General features: G+C 54.8%; 8 protein-coding genes across 8 annotated transcripts; all 8 read left to right on the plus strand.

The window, feature by feature from the left end:
- Window positions 1-312: 312 nt before the first annotated feature.
- On the plus strand, window positions 313-1,857 carry PG997_014915 (gdp-mannose pyrophosphorylase protein; the record flags this gene model as incomplete). The annotated part of the gene is made up of 4 exons (XM_066819229.1): window positions 313-381; window positions 464-520; window positions 600-1,766; window positions 1,822-1,857. The coding sequence occupies 4 exons, from the start codon at window positions 313-315 to the stop codon at window positions 1,846-1,848; spliced, it is 1,320 nt and encodes a 439-aa protein (XP_066661417.1). The 3' UTR covers window positions 1,849-1,857.
- A 1,451-nt stretch (window positions 1,858-3,308) lies between these two features.
- On the plus strand, window positions 3,309-4,955 carry PG997_014916 (uncharacterized protein; the record flags this gene model as incomplete). The annotated part of the gene is made up of 1 exon (XM_066819230.1): window positions 3,309-4,955. One exon carries the CDS (start codon window positions 3,309-3,311, stop codon window positions 4,953-4,955), a length of 1,647 nt encoding a protein of 548 aa, XP_066661418.1.
- Window positions 4,956-6,404: 1,449 nt separating this feature from the next.
- On the plus strand, window positions 6,405-7,195 carry PG997_014917 (uncharacterized protein; the record flags this gene model as incomplete). Its single annotated transcript, XM_066819231.1, has 3 exons — window positions 6,405-6,642; window positions 6,753-6,936; window positions 7,027-7,195. The coding sequence occupies 3 exons, from the start codon at window positions 6,405-6,407 to the stop codon at window positions 7,193-7,195; spliced, it is 591 nt and encodes a 196-aa protein (XP_066661419.1).
- A 1,684-nt stretch (window positions 7,196-8,879) lies between these two features.
- On the plus strand, window positions 8,880-10,664 carry PG997_014918 (uncharacterized protein; the record flags this gene model as incomplete). Its single annotated transcript, XM_066819232.1, has 4 exons — window positions 8,880-9,341; window positions 9,415-9,666; window positions 9,730-9,864; window positions 10,005-10,664. The coding sequence occupies 4 exons, from the start codon at window positions 8,880-8,882 to the stop codon at window positions 10,662-10,664; spliced, it is 1,509 nt and encodes a 502-aa protein (XP_066661420.1).
- A 29-nt stretch (window positions 10,665-10,693) lies between these two features.
- On the plus strand, window positions 10,694-10,912 carry PG997_014919 (uncharacterized protein; the record flags this gene model as incomplete). Its single annotated transcript, XM_066819233.1, has 1 exon — window positions 10,694-10,912. One exon carries the CDS (start codon window positions 10,694-10,696, stop codon window positions 10,910-10,912), a length of 219 nt encoding a protein of 72 aa, XP_066661421.1.
- Window positions 10,913-12,585: 1,673 nt separating this feature from the next.
- Window positions 12,586-14,172, plus strand: PG997_014920 (uncharacterized protein; the record flags this gene model as incomplete). Its single annotated transcript, XM_066819234.1, has 2 exons — window positions 12,586-13,199; window positions 13,275-14,172. The coding sequence occupies 2 exons, from the start codon at window positions 12,586-12,588 to the stop codon at window positions 14,170-14,172; spliced, it is 1,512 nt and encodes a 503-aa protein (XP_066661422.1).
- Window positions 14,173-15,392: 1,220 nt separating this feature from the next.
- PG997_014921 (uncharacterized protein) lies at window positions 15,393-16,849 on the plus strand (the record flags this gene model as incomplete). The annotated part of the gene is made up of 4 exons (XM_066819235.1): window positions 15,393-15,593; window positions 15,674-15,850; window positions 15,886-16,169; window positions 16,252-16,849. The coding sequence occupies 4 exons, from the start codon at window positions 15,393-15,395 to the stop codon at window positions 16,847-16,849; spliced, it is 1,260 nt and encodes a 419-aa protein (XP_066661423.1).
- A 1,155-nt stretch (window positions 16,850-18,004) lies between these two features.
- PG997_014922 (uncharacterized protein) lies at window positions 18,005-20,184 on the plus strand (the record flags this gene model as incomplete). The annotated part of the gene is made up of 2 exons (XM_066819236.1): window positions 18,005-18,561; window positions 18,618-20,184. 2 exons carry the CDS (start codon window positions 18,005-18,007, stop codon window positions 20,182-20,184), a joined length of 2,124 nt encoding a protein of 707 aa, XP_066661424.1.
- Window positions 20,185-20,916: the final 732 nt, after the last annotated feature.

A 20,916-nucleotide genomic window follows, 5' to 3' on the forward strand; every position in this document is an offset into this window, starting at 1 on the left:
AGACGGCGGGGGCACTGACCTCCTGGTGGGCCGAGAGATATTCCGATTCCCGATGCGCCATCCCATCCCACCAAAAGATGGGCGCCAGCCTGGACCTCAACTCCCAGAACCCTGCAGCTGCACGATCCCTGTTACGGATCCCCCCCAATTCAATTCGGTCCAATCAAGTCGCAACGCTGTGAACACTTGTGAATTTCGAGGGGCGCTCGTACTTGAAAGTCAACAATTGCATTTTCGGCGACAGTAGGGGACCGACGAGTTCACAGCATCACCAGTCCCATTCCCCCAGTGCAACATCCACCCACAAACAGCATGAGTCTCCAGGTACCTATGCGCGGAAAGGCCGGCGGTGCCGGCAAGGACACCAAGGCCGTCATCTTGGTAAGTTGCCATCCTATTGTTACTGCTTCTGCCCCACCCTGGGAAACACAGAGATACTGACCGCATTTCACTCAACGTTTAGGTCGGAGGTCCTTCCAGAGGCACCCGATTCCGACCTCTGTCCCTCGACGTCCCGAAGGTTAGTTGCCGCGAATTGACCATCTCTGCCAGCCTATCATGCGATTGCGGTTCAAATCCTAACATCCATTCCTGAATAGCCCCTCTTCGATGTCGCAGGTCATCCCATCATCTGGCATTGCCTTACGGCGATTGCCAAGGTCCCCTCCATCCAGGAGGTTGTCATGATCGGCTACTACGATGAGTCCGTCTTCCGCGACTTCATCAAGGACGCCAGTCACGAGTTCCCCGACCTGCCCATCAAGTACCTTCGCGAGTACGAGGCCCTCGGCACCGCTGGCGGCCTCTACCACTTCCGAGATGCCATCCTCAAAGGCCGCCCCGAGCGCATCTTCGTCCTCAACTCCGACGTCTGCTGCTCCTTCCCCCTGAACGAAATGGCCGAGCTCTTCGATAATAAGGATGCCGAAGCTGTCATTCTGGGTACCCGCGTGAGCGACGATGCTGCCACCAACTTCGGTTGTATTGTCAGCGACTCGCACTCCCGCCGCGTCCTCCATTACGTCGAGAAGCCCGAAGGCCACATCTCCAACCTCATCAACTGTGGTGTCTACCTGTTCAGCGTCGACGCTATCTTCCCCAGCATCAAGACCGCCATCAAGCGCCGCACCGACCGACCCCGTCTCGTATCTTACCCCTCCTCCGAGAACCTCGAGTCGAGCTTCATGGCGGACGATGATGACGAGAAGAAGGAGGTGCTGCGACTGGAGCAGGACATTCTCAGCGATCTTGCCGACAGCAAGCAGTTCTTCGTTTACGAGACCAAGGACTTCTGGCGCCAGATCAAGACCGCTGGTTCGGCTGTCCCTGCCAATGCCCTCTACCTACAGAAGGCCTGGCAGAATGGTTCTGAGGAGCTGGCCAAGCCCTCGCCGAACCTGATTGCCCCCGTCTTCATCCACCCCACGGCCACCGTCGACCCGACCGCCAAGCTTGGCCCCAACGTTTCTATCGGCCCTCGCGCTGTGATTGGCGCCGGCGCTCGTGTCAAGGAGACCATTGTGCTCGAGGACAGTCACATCAAGCACGATGCCTGTGTGCTCTACAGCATTGTCGGCTGGAACAGCACTGTTGGTGCTTGGGCCCGTGTCGAAGGCACCCCCACCCCTGTCACGTCGCACACCACCAGCATCATCAAGAACGGCGTCAAGGTCCAGAGCATCACCATTCTGGGCAAGGAGACCAAGGTCAACGACGAGGTCCGCGTGCAGAACTGTGTCTGCCTGCCCTTCAAGGAGCTCAAGAGGGTAAGAATTTGTTTGCCAATCTACGCATGCGCGCCCAATGCTAACATTCTCATAGGATGTCTCCAACGAAGTCATCATGTAAAGGAGCCAGGTGATATTCAGCATAAGCGTTGGTGTCTACGGAGACACATCTGATTTGGCGACATGATCTTGTATGGTTCGTAATAAAACCGTGATACGTGAGATTTCCCCCAAAAAGGCATAGCCGGCGTAGGCGCTAGACCAATATACCAAATGTTACGAGGTTGATGGCACCGAAAGTGACCATCGAGTTCACCATTGTTGTGTGACCCACCTGGGATCGATTCCCCATCCAGCTCTTCATGCATATAGTGATCGCAATCGTCCCTGGCCAGCTAGAGCGGAGTGGGTCACCGACGACGGTGGGAGAACCGAAACTGGGGTCACAGCAGGTGTTGCTGTGAGATCCTAAAATCTCCCGACAGGACTTATGCCATGCCTCATCAGCCCCAAATACATCTCTGGACAGAATGTCCCTTCCCCTCCCCGGCGAAGTAGCTGAAATACGGCGCGGAGTTACTCAACGAAAACCCAAACAGAACCCAGGTGGATGTCGATGCACAGACGCTAGCAAGCCCTGTGACCATCAGCTGGGTGCAGCGGGATGACCCTGCTTGCCCACCCCCGGATTTCGGGACACTCCAGCCTTCCTCCCAGAATATTTGACATTGAGGCTCGGCAATTGCGATCTCTTCTCGCCTTTTGGGATTTGCGATGCACGTAGCACAGCCAGCCAGCGAGACTCCAGCATAAGATATATGTAGAGCATTTGGCATGGTGCGATTGCTTGATCCCCGCCTGTTGGGAGAAACTTTCAGCTTTGGTTCATACGAAAGACTAGTGGTTAGCTAATCATAGGGCGTTGCTGTGCGACTCGCATCTGTCCTGCAGGTTTCTGCCACTGCTGTGTATTATTACTCTCAAGAAGAACGGGATCGTCTCTTAGCAGATGGAGTAGAAGCTTCTGCCTGCCTCTTAGTCTATCTATCCCGATTCCCGGGTGCCAATTGCAGCCAAGACCTGGCGCGCTTAAGCTTGATACGCCTCAGATCATCATCCGCCGTGCGTGGGCAGAAGCGTTTGCGAGCGTCTAGATGCGTCACTGACCTTGCTAAAACCACTCGCAATCTTACTGGTGTTTAAGGAGATTAGGACACGCAGCGACTAGTCCAAGCCGATCTAGAAACCAACGAATTTTCGTAGAGGGATATTCATCAAAGTGATCGTGGCAGGCTGAAAACAGAGAGCTAAGCTGCAAAGGAGACGACGTATCAAGACTGCTAGTCCGGCCTGGGCCGCTGACTATGCTTTATAGCGCCTCCACATTTGGCGTGGATTCGGTGACGCTCCTGACTAGATCACAAGTAGGATTTGTATAATCGGGCAATATAGATGCCCTGCCAAGCTGTTCGACCCAGATTCCCGAATGTTCGTTCCTCCCAGGTTGCCCGTTCACTCTTTTGATACACACACTCGTTTCGAGGGTACCATCCGGTACACCCAACACACTCGTTCTCCATCATGCGTTTCGCCACTTTGGCCGCCCTCGTCTCCGGGGGTGCTGCCTCTGCCATCCCCGCGGGAGCAGCCGACCCTCTGCGGCGTCGTATCACTGACTTGACCGATCCATTACCCGAATTGCCATTGCCTATCCCATTGCCTAACCCGCCTACCTTGATTACGTTTCCTTCGCCTTCGACTTGCGCAAGCTATGTCACGGTGACGGAAAGTGCGGCGTTGCTGACGGAGACGGCGACGCAATATGTCACTGCCATCGCTGACACCGTCACATCCACCCAGATCTCCACCATGGAGTCTACGCTGGAGACAACCAACACTGCGGTCATCACCCAGTTCGAGACCTCCTTTGTCACCGAGACAGCTACGGTTGCAACGGAGACGGCAACCCAGGTTATCACGGAACAGAAAAAGAAGCGCGGCCAGATGAAGCAACGGAGAGGCGACAGCTGCAAGAGACGCTCGTCGTCGAGCCAAGCCTCCGTCACCTCGTCCAGCGCCACTTCAACGCAATCCGCCGACGTCTGTACCGCCACGGTCACGGCCTCCGCCTTGAAGACCACCACGACCGTGACAGTCACCGGCAGCGCCACGGCTACCGACCTCGCGACCGTCACGTCCGTCATCGTTGCTACCATCACGACGACGGTCAGCACGACGGATCTGGAGACCACTGCGGTGCCAACGACCCTGGCTGTCACCGCCACGACGTTCGTGACTGCTGCGGCGCCTCCTGCTGCTACCCCCACCTTTGTTCTCAAGGGAAGGACTGGCAATGTCATTAACCAATATGTCACAGCCAGTGGTAACATCCAACCCATGGGTTCCAACTTCCTCACCTTTACCCCCGATGTGGCGGCCGCATCCGCTTTCACTCTGAAAGATGGTGCCGTGGTGCTCGCGCTCTACCCAGACCATAAATTGATCCACCTCGATGATGCAACTTCTTCTTCCTTCGCCTTCGTTGCATCAGCGGCGTCACCCCAGTCTAATGCAGCTTGCCAATTGATCGGAGAAACTACCGCCGGAAGTGAGGGGTCATTCACCTGCCCGAACGGCGGTAGTGGCTTGTCTGTCTTTGCTGTCGATACTAATAATCCAATGGACTTAATGTTCGAAAGTCCTGCCGCTACCACGTATGCCCGTATCGAGTTGGACTATGTCGTCCTGCCGCTTCCGACCACCACGCCTCCGCGAACTCCTGCCTTCACTCTGACGGGCGTCGGCGGCACCGTCGATGGCCAGGTTCTCCGCATACAAGGGGACACCAGCACCCTGTTCAACTCCCTCGTTTTCAGCCCCAATGCAGGAGATGCAGCCCTCCTCACGCTCAGGGACGACGGCTCGCTGGTCCCTGCGTCCCTCGCGGCGGATCCCGCAAACTATGCCGGATACATCGGTGCTTCCATACCGGGTGAAGGCGGCAGCAGCATTTCCATCACGACGGCAGCAGCTGCCGGAAGCTATTTACGTGTGACGTGCCAGCTTAGTGACTCTTCGACCGACGTGGGAAGTACCGGGCTCTTCACGTGCCCGAACCAGGGCGCACGAATGCACATCACCGCGGACTATATGGGATACTTGATGCTTGCAACTCAGAACGCCGATCTATTTGAGCAGATATCGGTGCGATATAATTTTGTACAATAGTCTGTATTTCTTATTTGTATCCAGTAGCTTAGCTAGTAATAGGTTCGCCAGCCGTGGACTCTTTCAAGACAAGCGTCCATGATCGGTTGGAGTCTAATGGCTTCTGGTTGATGGTGAATGGGTACATAAGGTAGGTAGTAAAGTAGATGGTCCCCCAAAAGCCACTGTCGCCTCAGCTCTGAACACTGTTCCATACAGCGCGGGTTGGCGTGATTAGCCCCCATGCCCAAGGGTCAATGGCTGATATAATTCCGGGCATAGACTCACAGACTGTAACTAAATCACCGATCGACTTGGCCAAGAACCATCTCCGTCATGCCCGGAAACGACTCCCAGCTTCCCACCGTCCCGGGAAATCATGAAGTTTATTGGCTTTTTCTTCTCTTTTTTTTTCTCACGCTTACCAGCCCCTAGTTTGTCTATGGATATATGGCCAAATAACGTCTGACTTTTTCAGCGAAGTAGCCGATTTCCTTTCAATACTACTGAATCATGGATGTGGTGGTCCACTCCCTTCGCTTTTGCCAGTCTCCGAGTTCGAGCCCCTCCATGGACAATTTTCTAGGCTTGGGTCTTCTTTTATCTTTTTTTCTTCATCTTCGTTTTCGTCACCTTGGTGTGCGAGTCCAGTCTTTAGCTTTTATACTTACCCTGCCCCAAAGGCGATGCAATTACTTATGTTCGCAGGCAAGGGTTTCCCAAACCAACTGGCTCCTACGACTCTAATCTCCTCGCCTTTGGCCTCCTACCAGCGTACTCAGCATTATATGCTATATTGGTCTACCTAGGTGATACGGATGTCGCCGCCGGGGGTTCTTTGAGCCTATTGGTACGGCCTGCGTACCGGACGGGCCGACGCTGTTGTTGATCCAGAGTCTGCCAGGGCGCGCCGGGCAAGTGACGACATGGTTGAGGAGTTAATGTTCATGAGATACCAGTATTTGAAGGAGACCCGGAGGTTTTCTTACTGGCACTGCTATGGCATCAGGTGTAACATAAATAAGTGCTTCGTATCTATGGGTACGGTAATCCCAGAGTGAGTTCCTCCACTAGATCTGGATCAGCCGGGTCTGAACTGTCTATCATTGGAATAGCAGGCGACGGGGCAGTTTTCGATGGAATATCTCGTGATGATCAGCAACAACAACATGATCTTCTTCTACCTGCTGTATTGTTAGTGGAAATCATCAAAATGGCAGGTTCTATGGAAAGGACAGTAAATTCACATTAGTTCGCAGGCGCGTACATTCACTCTACGATTGCCACCTTCCGAAAACATCTAGAAAGTCAGCAATTCCTTCCTTCTGCTAGCTACAATTATATCTTTTGCTCCAAACCAGCACGAACATAAACATCACCTAGGTTTTCTCTACGCACAACACAACAAATCGCTTTTTCGCATACAACATCCGACCCAGTCAACAAAACAAAAGAATCAACACCGGCAAGATGCACATCTTCGCTTTTCTTATGACCTTGCTGTTTGCAGCAGGCCACGCACAGGGCGCCGCTGTTCACGCAAAAACCCTTCGTGACGGCGCCAACCCGCCCGCCACCCCCGACGTCAGTGTCAAGGTCGTCGCGGCCAACGGCACCCTGGTTGATCTCAAGCCGGTTTTCGACTCTACCCAGTCCCAGTTTAACCCTACACTCGAGACCCAGTCGATCTGTTTCCGTAGTGATCAGAGTAAGTACCCGTCCATCACTCGGTGAACACTAAGCTGGCGCCAAGGGCCTTCATTGGCACATTCTGGCTTGCTCTCTTTACGATTGATGCTGACATTGCCTCGTTTACAGCGGGCGCCATGACGGGGGACTTCGCTCGCAGCGACGACTGCAACCAGCTTGTCAGTCTTCTCCAGAACCATATGCACGGATACTGGGACACATGGGACTACCAAAGCGCCGCTCTGCAGATCATCTACAATGGAACTTGCGCCGTCTATATCTCTAGCGTCAATACCTTCAATGAACACGTCTGGTAAGTTGTTGCCACCTGTCCTCATACTCCTCTTCTTTGCAGCCATTCAGCCATGCCTCCATTGATTGGCTAACGCCGTGCGTCACTTAGGATCGGAAACCAGGACATCGCAGACGCAATAAGTCTGGTTGTCTCCGAATACACCAAGGACGGCCTCGTCGCGGCTGCTGGCCAGATGAATTGCAATCACCCCAATGGCGCGACCAAGCTCGACTGGTCGGTCCAGGATAGCTACAAGACTCAAGAGAAGCCCACTTGAATGAGGAAGAGCATATGAATGGCGACTTCCTCAGACTGATGGCGGGTTATAATGGATAAAACGTATGGATAGCTGCGCTCTCCGTAGGTGGCAAGTTGAATTGAAACTTACTCCCACCCATCAGTCACACAATACTACCGACACTGAAGGTTCAATATGTTCATGCAGTTATTGATGTGTTTAGATCCTAGTACAAATGTATACAATTCGAGGCGGAGCTGTTTTCCATACCTGTGTCACAAGTGCTGTGGCTCAATTCCCGTACATGTCGAGGGAACATTTCATAACTGACTGAAAGTAGCTTTGTGCCACGTCAATATCCAATGGGCAATGAATACACACCTTTGGTGATAATGCGGGTAGACAAGCTGGTGCGGTTGCACAGGTATCACCGCTATTGACCACTGAACAGTTAGTTATGGGGGTTGCAGCCACAGGCTCACAGGTCAGGTCTCACAGGCCGTTTCCGTTGATGGGTCGATTGAACCTCGCATGCCTGGAGTTGCGCGAATGGTTTAGGCTCTACCCAAGGATTTAACAACTACCTACACCTCATCTGATTACCAAGATCGATTGTGCATCGTTGAATTAAGACTCGTCCACCCAGCCCCTACAGTACACATAAGTTAGCGAGTGCTGCGCCGCAACCGTCAGGGAACTCGGCGCGGCACAATTGTTTTATGGTGAACTAGCCGGTTACTACCCCGTTGGGCAATCCAATACATCTCAGATATCGGACATTTAAGTCGATGAGATGGGCGGGGTGGAAAGATGCCGGAAAAGCGGATTGCTTCCTTCTTTCTCCCCTTGTAAAAAGAAGAACAATTGTCGATACGAAGTATTGAGTTGCCTACGATTGGGCGAGTGGTTTATGTCTTCTTTATGTGACCGACCGTCTCACCAGATTGCCGGGGAGTTAGGCGATTGCAGATCTGCAACTATTCTAAAATTAGGTCAGGTGGCGGGGCGGGGCCTCCTGTCGCGCTTCAGGACCCTACCTAGCCCTACCTGCAGATTGTCAACCCGTCTTGTGAACTATGAACTCAACCATATTTCAGACCCGAAATCAGGAATTTGCTTCATTCTATTTACCATGTCGGTATTCATTCCCACGCCCATACCTATGATTAATCGCCATCGGAAGCGGCTCTCAATCGACGTTCAAGAGATGCCCTCCTCGGTCAGCAGCTCATCAGCGGCTGGCCTTTGTGGGCCCAGCGGCAGGCTGGCGCCACCCATCTAACCTACTATCGTCTGGTGTAATTAGCTGAAAGAGATCCCTCGATCGGGATAGGCCCTCGACCGCAGCTGTTGCGGACCTGCGCACCGCAACCCATCACATACGAGCAGCGCATGAAATCATGGCCATAAGCACTAAAGCTATGTAGGAAACGCTCGAAGAACCCCACTGGGCCTGATAATTCCTTTTTAGGGGTGTCTCGCCAAGTCGGTAAAAACGTGGTGGGTGGTACAGATTCCAAACTCGCCTTCCAAGCTTTCTACCTGCGACTTACCCATCCAACCACACTTATAGACACCACAAGCGTTTCTACACTCCTTTGGCGGTATGGCTACCAGTTACCAGCCAGTGGGCGATTATGCATCGTATCGCGGTCATGCTCAAGGCAACGACGGGTTGAATGCGACACATACGGCCGGCGATGATCCAACAACTAAACCGTCCATGTCTGCCAGCTACTGGCCGGTTGACAGTCATACATCACATCAATATCCTCACGACGGCAGCCAATTCAATACTACAGTGTTTTCCGACAACTTTCCGCTTCATAACCTCCCTTCATATGACCAGTCTGGAGATACAAGGTCCTACCCAGTCTCAAGCGGTGCTAAAGGGGAAGATGGTATCAAGCTTCGGGCGCCCAAAGGCAGGCTTCCGAGTCTCTGGATGTGGGAGCTAATGGCTTCGGCTTTCAGCCTAATATGCATAGCCGTCGTCGTGGTGGTCCTGCTCAACGAGGATGGCAAGCGCCTGTCTGGGTGGGCTCTCGTGATCTCCCCCAACGCCGTCATCTCCTTCATCACCACGCTGGCCAAGTCGTCGTGTCTGCTGGTGCTTGCCGAAGTCATCGGGCAGCTCCGATGGGTGCATTTCGCCACGGCTCCGCGGCGGCTCAGCGATATCCAGGTATGTATGCTCCACTTCACAGATCGCGAACTAGTTCGATTTGCTAGCAGCAACACTAATGGCCTGTTCGCAGCTGTTTGACGCTGGCTCCAGAGGCCCGTGGGGCGCGCTGCAACTCATGTTCCGGATGAAGACCGCTGCGCTCCTGGCTTCGTCTGCGTCGCTGTTGACCATTGCCGCGCTCGTTATCGATCCATTTGCGCAATTGGTCTTCTCGTTCCCTACCCAGGCAACGCGGACGACTCACCAGGTTGCCTCGATAAGGCTCGCCCCGGTGTATGACGCCAACACCTCGGTCACTGCCAATCATGGAATTCCGTATCCCGTCGGTAGGTTTTGTTTTCTGGTCTTTAGTTGGCCCTGAACTGACCATCTGCCCGCAGCCCAGAACGCGCCGTTTCAATTGCAGAGTGCGGTCATCTCTGCAGCATTTGGCGTCACGCCCAGGTTCGACCTCACTTGCTCTAGTTCAAACTGTACTTTCCCGCCTGTCAGTACTCTTGGAATATGCAGCACCTGTCAGGTAAGTCACTTGATCAACGATGCTCAGAGGAGGAAATCCACCAAAACTCTACAACGACTAAAGCCATCTCTCTGGGAAAATCCGACTTGCATCTTACATGGGAGCATTCCTAACGCAAAACATTAACTAATCCATCCCAGGATGTTGTAGACGCAACGAATACCACTTGTGGCCGTGATAGGAAGTCAGGCGCCACAGTCTGCAACACAACTGTTCCGCGTCAACTACTGCCACCGAGCAACTTCACTTGGAGCGTCTCCAGCGATGCAGCTGGGTCATATGCCAACGTATGGAACTCATCAAGTGCGCCTGTCACACCCAGCATGGTCACATCAATGACGGGTTATGGACAACCGGCGGTCCTCGCGGCATTCACAGCACTCAAGTTGGATCGGAGTCTCTTTAGCGGCCATGCAGATAGGCCCACGAAACCGTCGCAGGTCAATCAGTGCATGTTCGCCTACTGTTTAAAGACATACAGCAATATCAGCGTGGACAGCGGACAGACCGACGTCGGGCCAGTGTACGAAACGATCATGCACATCTCGAGCCACGAATTCTTTCTTGATCCCCCGCGAAACCCAAAGGGCAACTTCCTCTTCACCATGCAGGCCTTCGCCGACGGCCAGACCGTCGGGCCCAACTACACGATGAACTGGTTCGACCACCTGAACCTCGGCATGTACATGAAGGACGTGCTCAACAGCACCGTGGTCCTGAACACGGGGACCTACCAGCCCGGCGACGGCGGGCGGATGGCCCCTCGTTCGGCCTGGCCATGTACAATGCGGCAAACCTGACGACGATGGTGGGGCAGATCGCGGACAGCATGACCAACTCGATGCGGAACAGCCAGAACAACTTCACCACGGCCGACGGGACGGCGTTCGTGCAGGAGACGTACATCCATATCGAGTGGAAGTGGCTGGCGCTGCCCATCGCGGTCTCGGTGCTGTCGCTGGTGCTGTTGATAACCGTGATGATCAACTCCAGGTCTCACGGTGTAGAAGGTAAGTTTGCCCCTGTATTTCCCCTGTCGATCGTTTAAGGACTAGTGAAATTGCTAACTAATTGATTCTTTCAGCCTGGAAATCCTCCAGTTTGCCGCTCCTGTTCTACGGCCTGGAGGGTTGGGAAAATGATCTTACCCATGGGTTCCAGAGCACTCAAGACCTACATCAAAGATCCAAGGTTATGAAGGGCCAAGTCACTTTGGATAGTGACCACCCTGTTTTCTTACGAGATGGCTTGTATCGTACGGACAGTCCCGCTCAGTAGGAGGAGGCTGTTTGTCAACTTACAAGATCGTTTCCAGTTTGGTTCACTGTGTACATAAAACCAGCCATACATACTAGATAGCACCTCGATATGCTGTAGATATCAACCTGAATGGAACATTTTGCGATTCCATTGGGCTGTTGGTAGTTATCCTAGGTCCCATATTCGTGATTGTGGTTTGTTCAGATGTAGCAGTGGCAGTTCATTAGTCAAAGCTGGTCACCATGACTGATGTCATGCGAATTCAAAGGTGAGACTTTATTTTATGAGGCAGCGGTCGGGTTCAATTAAGTATGGTTGGATGCCCCATGCCACAGGGGATGGCACAGCTCTGAAGCTACGACCTAATACAAACCCCCGGCCTGCTTGTATGGTCAGGGAAAGAAACAAGAACGCACAATTCAGTGTGTGTGTTACCGATTGGGGTTTATCACTATGTCTGCAGTCATTGGCAACGCAAAGAATGCGTGCGGTTCGGCCCTCGAGGTGGACTTTGCTAAGTGTGTGGTCGGGTAGGAGGGAGGGGAGGGTACTACCTGGGGAGATCAGGTCCAGTAGAAGGGTGGGGGACAACAATCGTTTGCCATAGGAGGGGGGAGGGTAGGTTGATAATGCCCAGTAACTGGATGTTCTTTCAACGGTGGTCGAGTGGTATGGATTACGTTGGACTGTGCTGTTGTGTAAGCCCCCCGATACAAATGTCTCGGGACCCCTGCCCTAGCATCCTCGTTCGATCCTGCCACCCAGCATATGCTTGTGTGGAATGCTTCCATGTAGTTTGGGAGACCATGCCACAGCATCCTGGGAGCTCGGCCACCCATATCTCTTCCTTTTTTTCTTTTTCTTTTTTTGCATAATTCGTTTCCGATTTGGACCGTTTTAACAATCACCCTTGTCCCTTCCTGCCAGGGATGTCGAATTCATTAGAGATATGAATAAGACGGACTGAACCTTTTATTCCGAGGTAACGACTATTTTTTGAACGGGCCAAAGGACCGGCGTAAGATAGTTCCATTGGCAAGGGATACCCCCAATGATGCTATTTACCGATGTCGTCTCCGATGGTGCTTAAACCAAGCACTAAAGACTTCCGACCCTCTCCGGTTGTGAGAGGCACGAGTTGCGATGTTCGCACGCCGGCACCCTGAAGGACACCCTGAAGGACAAAAGTGTGCAATTCCCAACCTCGTTACCCGAGGAACCGGAAATTCTAGGGAGGGGCAGAAACGTCTGGCGTCCATGCCTAGCCGTGATGCTCAACCTCGGTGACCAACCCGGACGGTCATAACATGCTAGCGAATGGTAAGTATTATGAATCCGGGTCCCGGGTTGGGGGGTTGGATGGTTGCTTCCGCGTATAAAGCATGTCCAGAATCTTATTCTCCTGCAAGGATTTGTTTTAACCATAGCCAATATCAGGCATATCTCTCTCTCTGCTCCATCATGGCCAAACGCTACGTTCTCCTCCTTGCCTCTGCGCTGTGCGTGCGCGGCCAGGGCATCGACTTCGACGCCTTAGACGCGCTGAACGCCGAGACCAACGGTCCGCACTACAACCAGCTCGAGGGCCCCTTTGTCGCCGCGGCTGCCCTCCCGGGCTACTCGGACAGCCTCTCGCTGGGGAACATAGCCATCGAGGTTCCGACGTGCGGGAGCGCGGACACGTATCTCGGCGTCCGCATCTTCACCAGCGGCCAGTTCAACACGACGCGCTGCCTGGAAGCGTGCTCGGGCGTGGGCGCTTGCCAGTTCGTCAACGTGTACAACCTGCGCGAGAATAGCAACCTGGTCGGCCAGTTCTGCGCCCTCTACTCGAGAGCGTGGGATGCGTCCTACGCGTACAACGTCGGCCAGTACCGAGGCAACAGTCTCTTCACCATCTCGGACAGCTACGCCTTCGCCAACTTGCTGAGGCCGGCAACGCCTGCCCAGTGTCCCGACGAGGAGTGCAAGAGGGAGATTGTGAAGTGCTTCAACAACGGCCCCGCGCAAGCAAGTGCCTACTGTTCCCAGTTGACCCCGTTCACAACCACGGTGGCAACGACCACGCCCACATCGTAAGTCGCCGCTCCAATTACAAGCAAGTGTTCGAAGGAAACATGAATCTGACTCGTCATCCTCACTCACCCAAGCACAACGTCAATCGCAACCACCGTCATCGTCGCTACCCAACGAACTACTCAGACCATCACCGTTACAGCCACCCAGACTGTCCCGTCGTCCACAACTACCGTGTCAGGTTATTACACCGGCAATGCCCAACAGGCGAAACGAGCCCCGAGCTCATCTTCATCTATCGTCGTCGCCACGCCCAGCTGCATCGCGACCACGAACTACCCGCCCGACCGCATCACCTCGGCCTGCTCTTGCATTGGCGTCCCTGCCAAGACGGTTCGGGTCACCCAGACCGCCGCCGCTATGACGACGACCAACACCAACACCGTCCGAGCGACCACGACCGTGACCGTGGCGACGACCAGCGTCACGACCACGGTGACCGTGACCGGCGGCGTCGCCACCGCCACCCTGCCCGCCGCCACCCCCTCTCCTCTCGATTTCGAAGCCGCCGACCAATCCGGCACCTGGACCTGGGCCACCAACAACCCGCAGGGCTGGGACCTCGGCGTCGTCAGCACCCCGGACCGGACCAACCAGCCGACGCGGGCCTTCCGCGTCGTCGACTCGCAGTACCTCGGCTTCGCCGTCCTCACGTCCGTGCAGGGCTTCAACCTGCAGCCGGGCGCGACCTACCAGCTCAGCCTGCTGGTGCAGACGACGGTGCTCGACGCCGGCAACACGGCCTCGCGCATCTACCTCAGCATGTTCTCGTCGACGGGCAACTGCGGCGCGGCGTTCAACCCCATCAGTGGCGGCGTCCCCGCGGGCAACGGCTGGTATCGCTTCAGTTTCAATTTCGTCGTGGTGCAGCAGCAGGACACGAACTGCAAAATCGGGGTCACGTACACCCGCAACCAGGGGACGGCTACACACTATGTGGACAATTTTTCGGTCGCGAAGATCTCCAACTAGAAGGGGGAGATATCTCTCTCCGACTGGTAGAGATCTGAATATATGAGATTTCATGTCTTCCATACATGCATAGGCAAAAGATATGTCCTAGATATTATATAGAATAATAAAGGATTTTGTATTTACTGATCATTGATGAAGAATTCCTGCTGCTGTATTGACTACCTCCGTCAACCTTCATAGAAAGTGATCAGGTAAGGCAGTGACGCCAAGGACGCGCTGGAATACAGCCATACTTCTTCTTCATCTTTCGTGTACTCTGCTCGTGGTTTATGTCACCAAGGGCCCATGGGCAGCAACTGTCTTTACCAGCCTCATTGAATAGGTTTCACGCCCTGTTTCTATACTGAGAAGCCCTGAGAGGTCATGCCGACTTAGTGCGGTGGATTTGTAATACGGGTCGTTTTCATCTATCTACACTACAGTCGAGCCGCGGTTACACGACATTGAGCTGCATGCATGCATGTTACCACAACCGGGTATTTAGCCAAGATTACCTGCTTCTTTACGAATCACCGACTGCCAGGTTGCCTGCCCGTCCTTCAACCGCTGCGCTACCCTCCCCTGCCACCATGCAGAGGTCCGGGAGAATCCCGGGGTACTGTCCAATTGTGTATCTCCTTGAAGCGCAGAGGCTTAAAGCTCAATGTTGATATCTGATAAGACACCCCTGCTGCCCACGAACGGCTCTTGGAGATGCCTGGCCGCAGCGAATTCTCCCATCCAACATCCGCTGAATCGAAGTATGCGATCCGAAACTGTGCACCCGTTTCCGGTTCCCGATGCGTTCGGTATTTTCTCTCCCCAACGCCATTTTCATTTACCTGCCAGTGAATTCAAGGTTCCTCTTGCGGGTTTGCTGCACCTAGCCGCAGCACGAGAAGGAACTGGGCTTTAAATAACGGTTTTCCCCAGATTGCACTGCAAGCCACAACAGAGTTGAGTAACCTCGGATCATGGGAAAAACAGAAGTCTGCCTGCACCCTTCCTTCACCTGGTGCAGTTGATGGGTGGCCTCATGAACCAAATAGATACATACCTCTGCTTAATTGATTGCATTCTCCTATCTGAAGGTGTCGCCATGCATTACACATTTGGGTCCTAATTACTGCAACTGACGAGTGTAATTCCCAATTGAAAAGAGAAAGGTCTCCGAGTTCATGCTGAACTCGCGCATATTGCGGGATTCATTCCAATGGACTTCTCACCCGCGGCAGACCATGGCTTCGATACTCGACGCGCCTCTCCCGACCGAGTCCACGGACCTGTCGACCTACCCGACGACCTCATTGCAGCAGATCGGGTTCTTCATCATCTTCTTCCTTCCCGCTCTGGCCCTCGTGGTCATCTCTCTTCGCGTGTATAGCCGCTGTTCTTCTAGAACATTCGGATGGGATGACGGGTTCATCGTCGCAGCCATGGTGCGTTCCCCCTTCGCGCGGTCTGATAGCTGCTTGATAAGTATGGACTGCAAGTGCTCACACATTGCTTCCTCTCTCAGATAACGGCTCTGGCCGAAGCGGGCTGCAGTTACGTGATGATGAAGATGAACTTCATCGGAGTCCACACCTGGCAGATCCCGCCGCTGGCTCAGCCGACCGAGCGTCCCTGGAGCCAGGTCTGGGCCTACGTGGCCATCATGCTGTACAACCCGCAGCTCTGCTTCGTCAAGTCCTCGGTGCTCTTCTTCCTTCTGCGGATAGGGGGCACAAGCCGGGGATCCGGCGGTCCATCCACGCACTCAACGTTTGCAACATTCTGCTCCTGATCTCGGTCTTCGCGGCGTCGGTCTTCACCTGCGTGCCGATAAACAAGTATTGGGACCGGGGCGTCCCGGGCCACTGCAATAACGAGGGCTTGCAGTACATCGTCTCCTCTTCCGTCACCGCCCTGACCGATATCCTCGTGGTCATCTTGCCGATCAAGATTGTCGTGGGGCTGCAGATGCCCATGAGACTGAAGATGGGCCTGACGTTTGTACTCACTCTCGGCATCATGTAAGTTGCCCCAACTCCAGACCTGACCTGACGTACAAGAGAGAGCTGATATATCCCTTTTTCTTTTCTTTTTTCGGACTAGTGTGGCCATTGTCAGCATCTTGCGCCTGATCTGGCTCATCGACTACCACTACGGCGACTTATTCCAAAATCCCGACTTCTCGTACGACATCCGCTTCGTCTACTCGACCATCGAATGCAACCTCGCCATCATCTGCGCCTCGATCCCCGCCCTGTCGTCTCTCCTCAAGCGGTGGTTCCCGAACCTCTTCGCGAAGCTCACGAAGACCGGCGGCGGCGGCGGCGGCGACGGTCGCAAGTACCCGAACACGTTCTTCTTCAGGCACAGGGACGATGACAAAACGGCCCACGACCAAGAACAGACCTCGTCGCACGTCATCAGGACCTTTGGCGGCAGCACCATCGTCGTCAAGGACCTGCCGGCGAGTCCGCTGAGTAGCAGCTACCTTTGCTCGCCACTGTATGCCAACCCACGGCACGGCGGCGACGACGACGACAGCGACGAGGAGGGGATCTTGTACGATATTTACAATATACGAAAGACCACGAAGTTTGATATGAGCTATAACGATGCCGGGTCTGTCAGGTCGGGGGACTTGGCGAGGTCGGCCTCGAAATCTCGGTATCAGCAAAGCATGGGTGTGCTTTCGGGCGAATAACATGGATGGAAGAGATTGAATATTTTGGATATTGTTTGATATTGGGCTTGCAGGTTTGAGATGCAACTGTGGTATCGGCTGAGCTTCACCGGGCTGTGTAAGCTACTAGAATTGGCGGCTCCTGGATTTGAGTCGTAGTGAGCAAAGGGCTGGTTCCGACCAATCGAAATCAAGTTCTGTTTTGTTTCCATGCAGCTGTTCAAATGTTTCTTGGAGAAGCAAACCACTTTCCGCGGCATCATGGCCAGGGATCTAGGTATACGCTAAGATAAGTTAAGGAGCACCAATAACATCCTTTGCGCACGATCCTTGGGTCGAATGGCTTGCGCTACTTTCGTGGTTCACCAGCAATTGTGCAGGTGCAGCAGTACGTCATCATTCAGTCAGCAGGCGGTGGTGGTCGTATGCAGCCGAAATAAGCCTCCAGCTCCAATGCAAGAACCAATATTTCCCGGCGTGGTTGCATCCCGGGCCTGTACCCAAATTGCACTGCGACATTCGTGCATGAGGGCGTAGGCCACATGGCTGAGCGAATTACCACCCGATGCTTTCATTAGAGCGGCCCGTTCCTACCGCGAGGGAGGGAGAGCATGAAGCCTCCATTCCCGTTCTGATGATTCTTTTGTCTCCCTTGCGTCTCTCGACACGCGCCAAAAAGGGACAATCGTGAATCTGCCATGTTTGTGTACTATGACTAACAAACTCAACATTGGATTGTTCATTTTTAGCGTGCCGAATAATCGGTACAGGTATTGCAAGGGCTACGTGGTGATTGGGCAATTAGACGCATATCCCTTCGGTGATCCCGACCCTGGCCCCAATAGCCGAGCGAAGGGGCTCGCTTAAGGGGGTAAAGCAGCATGCTACTGTAGGATCTCCGCTCGGCCATGATAACGTCAACGCATGGGTGGCGCAGACGTACCGTCACATTGCAAACGCGACGTCTACTGAATATCGAGTTTTATATAGGTCGCCGGGTTAACTGAGACAGGATGGTCTGAAGGGGCTACCGCGTGCGTGGATCATACATATATATACTGCACATATATGTAAGTAGAGGATCCCTCAACTTGCTCAGAAGCTGCAGGTCCATCGTCTTCCGATCTTGCTTACTTCACATACAATCTGCTATAAAAGGTCGCCGTTTGAACAAACATGATGCTGCTGCCCAGCCACTGCAAACTGCTGCTGGTCCTGGCCTCGTCCACTCTGCTCGGCAGTGCCCAAGGCCACCCCCATGCTCGCAGAGATGATCACGAGACCATCGGCGGCACCGCGGACAACACCTACGACTTCATCGTCGTAGGCAGCGGTCCCGGCGGCGGCGTCGTCGCGAGCAACCTCGCCCTCGCGGGCCACAGCGTGCTGCTGATCGAAGCCGGCCGCGACGCCAGCGACGACCTCTCGACCTCGATCGCGGCGCTGTCGTACCCGGGCACCGACACGCTGAAGTGGCACTTCTTCGTCAAGCACTTTAGGGACGACCAAGAGCAGGAGCTGCAGTACAACCACCTGACCTGGACACTGCCCAACGGGTCGTACTGGGTCGGCAGCGGCGCGAGGGCGCCCGAGGACGCGAGGCTGGACGGGGTGTACTACCCCCGGGGCGCGACGCTGGGCGGGAGCGCGATCGTGAACGCCATGGGGACGTTCCTGCCGAACGATGCGGATTGGGACTATGTGGCCGACATCACGGCTGACGATTCATGGTCGTGAGTGACGCTGAAACTGCTTTGATCCAGGGGCTATTCTCTAACCAATCTGTCAGATCGGGTAAAATGAGATCAATCTTCGAGAAGGTAGAAAGGAACCATTACCTGCCCAAAGGTACCCAAGGGCACGGCTTTGATGGATTCATGGACACCCAACTAGGATCTCCAGACTATTACAAGCGGAGTCCTGGGGCGTTGTCCTTCCTGGGGGCATTCGCGGGCGGTCTGCTCGGACGAATTGCAAGACCCCTTGGCGCGAGCGAGTTGCTTCCCCTGATTGGTAGAGATCCGAATTGTGAAGGTTCCGGACGAGACTTCGCCACTGGCTCCTTCGGCCTGCCCATCCACACGACGGAATTCGGAAAGCGCTGGTCACCTCGGGACTTGATCCTCTCTACCTTCAACGCCAAGAACAAGGATGGTTCGGCTCGGTACCGTCTCAAGCTGCAGCTGGAGTCTCTTGCGACCCGCATCCTCTTCGATAACGACCGAACCAGTTCCAAACCGCAGGCCGTGGGCGTCGAGTTCCTCGAGGGCAGCATGGTCTACGGCGCCTCGTGGAAGCACGACACCGCCAACCCGCCCAAGGGGATGCCGAAACGAGCCTACGCGCGCAAGGAGGTCATCGTCTCCGGCGGGACCTTCAACTCGCCCCAGCTCCTGCAGCTCAGCGGCGTCGGCGACCGGCCGCACCTACGCTCCCTCGGCATCCCGGTCGTCGCCCACGTCCCCGGCGTCGGCCGCAACCTGCAGGACAACCAGGAGCTCCCCGTCGTCGGCCACGGCCCCGCCGCCTTCGCCACGGCCCCGGACCCCGCCTCCGCGGCTTACAACTGCACCCTCGGCGCCCCTGGCGACCCCTGCGTCGCGGCCTGGTGGCGCGGCGGCGGGCCCTACGCGGGCGCCGCCCAGGGCAACAGCGAGTGCGCCCTGCTCCGGACCGGCCACAGCCCCGACGGCCGTCGTCGGGATGTGTTGACCTTCTCCCCGCCGAGGCCGGCGTTTCGCGGGTTCTGGCCGCCCACGGACCAGACCGACCCGGGCCTGTTCACGGACCCGCCCAACGCGGTCTCGCGCAGCATGGTGCGCATGTCGTCGCGGCCGCCTTCACCAAAAGCGGGGGTGCGCATTACGAGTCGGGACCCGACGGCGCCGCCGGAGATCAACTTTGAGCACTTCCCCGGCGGGCTCGACGATGAAGACCTCGGGGCGATGCTGGATACTGTGGCTTTTGTGCGGCGCGTGTTCGCGGCGGTGCCGCCGCCGTATGGGCCGGTGATGCCCACGGAACCGCCTTGTCCGGCGGGAGTGCTTGCGGATGGGCACTGCCGCGTGCGCGAGCAGGATGCGGCGTGGGTGCGGTCTCAGGCGTTTGGGCACCACGCCACGGGGACGTGTCGGATTGGCAACTTCTCTCACGAAGAAGATGAGGAGGAGGATGTACATGGCCTGGGTAAGGATGATCCGCTGGCAGTGCTGGACGCGCGGTTCCGCGTGCGTGGGGTCCGCGGACTGCGCGTCGTGGACGCGAGTGTGTTCCCCAGGCAGCCGGGGGCGTTCCCGGTGTTGGCGACGGTCATGGTGGGGCAGAAGGCCTCGGAGGTGATTCTTGAGGATGCATGATGGGGAAGAATAATTAAATGGTGTGGTATTACAGGCTGAGCTTTATTGAGAAGGTTGTATAGGACGATGAGCAGACCGAATCTTGAATGTTTGTCCTTATGACCAAGATTGTTGCTCGAAGTATCTTGCTGGATGAAACATATATCCAAAGCAAGCCTGATAATTCCGACCTGACTAGTTTCTAGCGAGCACCAATCCCAACCTCGTGGATTGCCAAATCTCGTATGGAAACAACATAAGCTTTTGTTAGATTGAGGAAGGTTGATGCAGGGGGCTAGAGTTTTGCTTCCACCTAAACGGCCGGTGCTGGGTCTAATGCTCGTATTGGTAGAAATCAGTTCATGTTGGAAAAACTATCAATATTTAGCAATATCCATGTGTTGTTCCAGTACATAGCCCCTGTCTGGGTTCTGTTTCTCGATCTTCCCCTGCGTGTTATAACGAGGCACCAGTATGGCTCTGCCCGTATCACTGCCATGCACCAAACAGCTCTGATACCATGCACCGCATCATCTGCTTGTTTATCACCTCGAGTACTGTCCCAGCCACTTAAAATTATGTCTCTGAATAGCGAAATATAGTAGCAGCTGGTACCTCCCTCCGCAGGCTGACCAAAGTCCAAGAAAGCGGAGCCGGAGACTTGCTCGGCTGATCCACTAGGTGACCCTCGTTGGACGAGTCAATGCCCGATTTTAGAATTATCGCAAGGCCACAACCTTAATCCGACGCCCC

The sequence above is a fragment of the Apiospora hydei genome, assembly GCF_038363865.1.
Source record: "Apiospora hydei strain CBS 114990 chromosome Unknown utg000010l_segment0_segment0, whole genome shotgun sequence".
Lineage (NCBI taxonomy): Eukaryota > Fungi > Ascomycota > Sordariomycetes > Amphisphaeriales > Apiosporaceae > Apiospora > Apiospora hydei.